This window comes from Zingiber officinale, chromosome 2B (genome assembly GCF_018446385.1).
Source record: "Zingiber officinale cultivar Zhangliang chromosome 2B, Zo_v1.1, whole genome shotgun sequence".
Lineage (NCBI taxonomy): Eukaryota > Viridiplantae > Streptophyta > Magnoliopsida > Zingiberales > Zingiberaceae > Zingiber > Zingiber officinale.
The window spans coordinates 110,597,574-110,604,529 of record NC_055989.1 but is presented as its reverse complement, the minus strand read 5'-3'; the positions used below and the strand labels follow the sequence as shown (position 1 = coordinate 110,604,529).

Here is a 6,956-nt window from a genome sequence, read left to right as displayed (position 1 = left end):
GCCCTATTTTACAGCATGTATAGAAAGCTCAAAGTTGCATTCTTTTGCCCTATTTTACAGCATGTATAGGAAACTTAAAGTTACTTTCTTTTGCTCTATTTTACAGCATGATTAGTAAGCTTAAAGTTGCTTTCTTTGCTCTATTTTATAGCAAGATTAGTAAGCTCAAGTTGCTTTCTTTTGCTCTATTTTATAGCATGATTAGTAAGCTCAAAGTTGTTTTCATTTGCTATTTTAACAAGCATGAACAACCATGTATTCTAATGGAAAAATAAGAATCCTATTAAATACTTTTAGAAGTATTAACAAGTAAAAGGAAGAAAAAGAAAAGAAAGAGAAAGGCCAAGGCCTTAAGTAGATCCCAAAGTCAAGACTTTAGGGATTTTGGCACACGAGGTGCTTATTAAAATGCCAAGGCATTTAAAGAAGAAGTAAATAAGATAATAAGTATTTTACTTTTAAAGGGCATGTACCGGACACAAGGTCCAAGGGATGGGCTCCAAGTTGCCCCTAGGCACAAGGCCTAGAAGTATCTTAGTAGTTTCGGGATTAGCTACCTCGATTCTTATTAAGAATGCGCGCAAAGTGGTACAATGCCGGGCCCAAGAGAAGTTGATTATTATTTTGAAGTATTAAAGTATAAGTTTTGAAACAAATGAAACAAGCTTCAAATATGTTTAGAATTAAAAAGTTTTGTTTCTTGTTATTTGAAGCATACAGTAATAGTTTTATTTGTTTCTTGCTACTAGATTATTCAGCATGTTTAGTTTTACATGTTTAGTAGTTTTACATGTTTAGTAGCTTTACATGTTTAGTATGTTTCCTTTATTGGATTTTGAGCATGAATAGCTATACATGTTTAGTATTTCAGTTAGTATGATTCCTTTATTGGATTATGAGCATGATTAGCTATACATGTTAGTATTTCAGTTAGTATGATTCCTTCATTGGATTATGAGCATGATTAGCTATACATGTTTAGTATTTCAGTTAGTATGATTCCTTTATTGGATTTTGAGCATGAATAGCTATACATGTTTAGTATTTCAGTTAGTATGATTCCTTCATTGGATTATGAGCATGATTAGCTATACATGTTTAGTATTTCAGTTAGTATGATTCCTTTATTGGATTTTGAGCATGAATAGCTATACATGTTTAGTATTTCAGTTAGTATGATTCCTTTATTGGATTATGAGCATGATTAGCTATACATGTTAGTATTTCAGTTAGTATGATTCCTTCATTGGATTATGAGCATGATTAGCTATACATGTTTAGTATTTCAGATAGTATGATTCCTTTGCTATTTATGAGCATGAGTAGCTTTATATGTTAGCATTCAGTTTTAGCATGTTTTTATTTATATACATGCATATCGAGTTTTTGTGAGTAGATAGCGCTCACTAAGCTTTATGCTTATAGACTGCACTTCCTCCTACTACAGATAAAGGAAAGGAAAAGATTTAGCAAGGAAGGCGACAAGGTGGTGGTGATGAAGGTGTGTGATGACTGGACTATGGGGAGATCAAGAGTTTGCTAAGGAATTGTTAAGACTTTTCTGTTTAGAGTTCTTTAGTTTTCTTTAAATGCTATTATGAGTCAAGATTGTAATTAAGTTTATTCCGCATTTGTAGTTGGGTTCTATTGATGGAGTGATATTGTTGTTTGCTATTATTAGGGTAGTTTCCTTCCTTTATTTATGATATTATACTGCGTGGTTGTGAAGATATATGTTCCAGCCGCCTGTGGCTGAGTATAGTTTGTTTGTATTGATGATTTAGTCATCGGTACAGGGGAGACTTTGTCGAAATTTTTCGGTAGAGATTCCTCGTGGTTTTTAATTATACCGGTTAAGTAGAGTTAGTAGTTAAGTAACGGTCACTTTTAGAGAATAGTAGTAGTATTAAGAAGGGTGGTCGTTACAATCCCTATCAACTTGTGCAATAATTTCTTCGTCTGGATCAAAATCCACTAAGAAGTTGTGCAAGATGCAGCATGCTAAAATAATTTCACTCACTGCCTCTACATCATATCTAGACATTTATACTAATATTGGAAACATATTCTTTAAAACACCAAAAGATCTTTTAATTGCATTGCGTAATGAGGAATGTCTTAAGTTGAATAACTCTTTTGGGTTTTCAGGCGGATGTCGAGAATATTCTTTCAAATGATATCGAGTGCTTTGATATGGAGTGAGAAATGTTGACCTCAACATATATCTAACATCGGCCAAGTAGAACTTACCTAAAAAATAGAATTTAAAATATTTATATAAAAAAATTTAGAAAAGTTTTAAATAGACATGAAACAAATTTATGGAAAACCTAATACCTTGAGGGACATTTAGATTATCTTCTCTACTTAACACATTATCTAAAATTCTTGAATCTGAAGCGGAGCCCTCCCACCCAGGTAATACGTACGTGAATTTCAAGTCAAAAGTACAAGCTGCCAAAACATTCATTATAGGATAGTTTTTCCTTCTTCTATACCTTGACAAATCTTCTTTTGAAACATTCACTCGGATATGTGTTCCATCTATTGCACCGATACAATTCTAAAAGTTTCAACATAAACTAGTAATCATTATCATGTGACATTACAAAAATAAATTCAAAACAATATTTATATTTAAAAATATCTTAAAGTATGGATAGAATTTTCCTCCACTGTTGAGTATTTGTGGTGAGACAGTAGAACTATTTGGTTGGACTAAAAATTGATCTTGAAGTGTTATTAAAACTCTAAGAACTTTGTGGAAATGACGACTAATGGTCTCAGTAGATCGACGAAAGAAAAAACTTTCTGATCGAACACGTCCTTGACCACTTAAAATATGTAGAAACTTAGGAACTTGTTCCTCAACAAAACTATATTGATTATCCCTCAAAAGTCCTCTTTCACGAAGTATTGCAACTAATCGAGTGAAAGCATCATAACTCATGCGTATTACATAGCGTGAGTTATAATGGGCTTCTAATTGAGCCATCAATTCTCGGTGCACTTGATTTCCATTACATCGTTGGGATTGGGTAGTTGGTCTTTCAATACGAGACACATGTCGAGTCATATATTACATGCAAGCTAAATAACCAGCATAAGCAACTATGGCTAAGATTGCATTTCTATCAAATTACCTCATATTACGTATAATGTAAGTGTCTTTCAATTTTTCAATCTTGGCTCACTTATAGCCATATTGAATGCTAACTCTAGATTTACCAATCTTTGCTTGAACAAGTACCAACTTCCATGTAGTAGACAATAGTTTGGAAAGAAACAAATAACAAGATAAGTTGTACCACACAAACAAGCAATATAGTTTGTACCTTCTATATTTTGTACCACACAAATAAATAACAAGATAAGTACCATCTTCAATACAGAATAGTTTAGGCACAAAACCAAAATCAAACAAAGCCACAAAGACACGGAACAAAACCAAACAAAGGCAAAACCAATAAAGCACAAAACAAAACAAGGGCCAAAACCAACGAAGCACAAAATCAACAACATCCATACCTCCGATTGATGATGTAGCGATGGCGACGGGAAGAAGGTGGCGCACAGGAAGAAGTGGGCGACAGCAGTATGAAGAAGGTGGCGCATGAGAGAAACGATGCAAGGAGAAGTTTTCGGCGCAAGGAGAAACGACGCACGGGAGAAAGGCAGGAGAAAACAAGAGAGTCGGCAGATGGAAAAAAGGGTTTTAAGTTAAAAGGGCAATTAAGTAATTTTAGTTGTTCATGGTAAATTCCCTATCCAAATCTGACCATTTGAGGTCTGATTTACTGTTCATGTTTTAAATGAAATTGGAATTGAATTCTATATCAAATCCATCTCAAAAATTCATTCCAAACTATGGAATTGAATTCCAATTACCATAGAAATTCAATTCCATAGGATTCCAAACAAGGTGTTAGAGGAGCAATGATATGCTCAAGGAAAAAAAATTCAAGGAAAAATTTAAGAATAGACACATAAAGTCATGACCTACTATTTCACTTTTTGTGGATCTCATTATTTTATTTGTCTATCCTTGAATTTTTCTTTGAATTTTTTTCCTTTTCGTGTTAGAGGGATTCGTGTTATATATTTATAACGGGCGTGTTATTCTTCTGGCTACGAACCGTCATATTGGGTGTAACAGCGCTTCACCTCTGCATATAATTCCCTCGATCGCGCTGCTCAATCTTCAAATAGCGAAAACTAGGGGTTTGAGACGGCGGCCGCCATGAGGCTTGTTGCTCCGCTTGTTCTTCATCCTCGTGACTCATCTATTATTTGATCGAGGTTTGTGAGCTATTCTTCTCGCCGATCTGTTTCTTCGTCGAACATATTGAAAAATTTCCTTCCTTTTTGCATACTTGCTCTTTCATCTGCTCGTTTCGGGAGCTTTTCTTCGACTTGGTGTTATGCTTCTGTACATGCATTTTTCATTGAGGTATTCTCTGCGAAAATAGATCTTTTGTTCAAATGGAACATCAGGCAAACCCTAATTTTTCATCGGGTGTCTCGACAATTAACTCTGCTCCCATCCTATCTATGAACAGCATGTGCTCGATTTGTCGATTTTTGCGTGCTTGATTTCTTCGTGTTCGTTGCCATTTTGCATCTGGGTTTCTTCCACTGCATTTGAAGGCGGGATAATGCGTATCGGCGTTGTGCTCTCATACAACGCATTTCTCACTGAAAGTGGTTCCTGTAAAAGCGATTTTTAGGGGATAATGGACATCTGACAAACCCTGATTCTTCATTGGTGTCTCGACAATTTATTTTCCTCATTCTGAAGCAATGGTGGTCTAATCATGGTCGCTATTTTGTCATGACTATGAATCTTCTCATTTTGGCTCGGATTCTCTCTTGCTGTTGTTTGTGTTAACAATTACTGGTTACGGATGCCCGATGATGGAAAATCTTACAACTTTAGAGGTTTTTATGTTCTTCCAGTGTTGATCACTTTTGCTGATTACGCTCACAGCCCGTCCTGATTGCCGCCATTTTTGACATTTCTTCTTCTTCTTCTTCTTCATCATCATCATCATCATTATGCACGTGAATGTGATCAATCTGGAAATTCATATACCAAGCCTCGATGATTCTGAAAAGCTATGAGATCTGAGGGCCACCTGCATTGATTTTCTTGAATTAAACATGTTGGTCCAGTAAATTGCTTGCATGAAAATTTTAAAAACTCGTATTTCATTGGTTTATCCTTGCTATTTATCTTTTTTTTTTTTTGTTTTTATTATGCAATTTTACCAATGCTTTTTGTATTCAAATTCTTTTCTTATTTTGTTTTGGTGAAGAACATCTGTAAATCATGTTTTTTTTTTAACAATAACCGTCCCTTGCGAGAATTCGGCCTTCTCATCGCCCATGGCGAGTGGCGACGTCGCCTTCGATACAATCTATGCGAAGGCGACGCAGCAGACAGAACAACAAGACAAAGCTATACTTCTTCCCCGGAAGAACCAATGACCGGCACTTGCTTCCTCCTCTCTATAAAATCACACTTCCGCTGCCCAATTCAATCATCAAGCATTTTGACATCTTCAATCCATGGCGGAGGTGAAGCTGCTCGGGAAATGGCCGTGCCCCTACGTGCTGCGCGCGAGGGTGGCCCTGCAGCTGAAGAAAGTAGAGTACGAGTATCTGGAAGAAGAGTTAGGCGGCAAGAGTGAGCTCCTCCTCAAATCCAACCCCGTCCACAAGAAAATCCCCGTCCTCATCCACCGCGGTCGACCCCTGTGCGAATCCCTCATCATCGTCCAGTACATTGATGAGGCTTGGCTAGCGGCGCCCGGCCTCTTACCTGCGAGCACCCACGACCGCGCCTTCCACCGCTTCTGGGCTGCCTACTTCGATGACAAGTTGTCACCATTGCTGACTCGACTGCGAAACGGGGAACGAGGCAGAGCGAATGAAGAAGCGGCTGAAGGGGTTAAGCTCTTAGAGGAAGCCTTTGTGAGGTTGAGCGAGGGGAAAGGGTTCTTTGGCGGTGACGAGATTGGCTACCTCGACATCACGATTGGATGTCACTTGGGATGGATACGGGTGACGGAGAGGTTGATGGGGTTCAAACTGATTGAGGAGGCGAAGGTGCCGGCGCTGGCGGGTTGGGCGGAGAGGTTCTGCGCGCACGAGGCGGTGCAGGGGATAATGCCGGAGACGGAGAAGCTGATGGAGATCTTCCAGTTGGCCCAAATTCACATGAAACGGTCTAAAAGATAATTTTTAGTAATCGTTATTGCCCATGAAATCTGTTATGGGCCGGCTATTTCTAGTTGTTTTTTTGGAGGCTCTAGTCCACGTATGCAAAGGTTACTAGCATTTTCTTCATCAACCAGAAAAAAGGCAAAAATAAAAAAGAAGTGGTTTATTTTTATTATCATCAAATGGTGTCTCATGTTAAAAAATTATTTCTTAATATTTAAAATACAGTGGACTATTATTCTAGCTTTAGTTAAAACTGTAATTTTAATTAAAATTAATTTTGATTAAAATGAAATAGGATAGTAATTTTTTATAAAAGATACTATTTTAATGATAATTAAAATAGCGATGATTTCTCAAATCACGTACTTAGGGGACGTTTGGTTCTTTGTTAGGAATAGGAATCGGAATAGGAATCATTGGATAGTGGAATGAGAATGGGTATGAGCATGGATATCACTCTTAAAAGCAATGTTTGGTTAGTTGCATATTTTCTATCGGAATAAATCAAAATTTCTTTTTTTACCCTTAAAGAAAAATAAGAGGAAAAATTAGATGTGAGAGAAAGATAAATGTGAGAGAAAAATATGATGAAAGAGAATGATGAGATAGAAAGAATGATGAGAGAGAGTGTGATGAGAAAGAATGAAGAGAGAGAAAGTATGATGTGAAAGAATGAAGAGAGAGAAAGTGTGATGTGAAAGAATGAAGAGAGAGAAAGTGTGATGAGAGAA

The 6,956-nt window shown here is 36.8% G+C and overlaps 1 protein-coding gene across 1 annotated transcript; it reads left to right on the top strand.

The window, feature by feature from the left end:
* The first annotated feature begins 4,204 nt into the window (after nt 1-4,204).
* On the top strand, nt 4,205-6,400 carry LOC122046783 (glutathione S-transferase U17-like). Its single transcript, XM_042607648.1, has 2 exons — nt 4,205-4,299; nt 5,365-6,400. The coding sequence occupies exon 2, from the start codon at nt 5,569-5,571 to the stop codon at nt 6,238-6,240; it is 672 nt and encodes a 223-aa protein (XP_042463582.1). The 5' UTR covers nt 4,205-4,299; nt 5,365-5,568; the 3' UTR covers nt 6,241-6,400.
* The last annotated feature ends 556 nt before the right edge of the window (nt 6,401-6,956 follow it).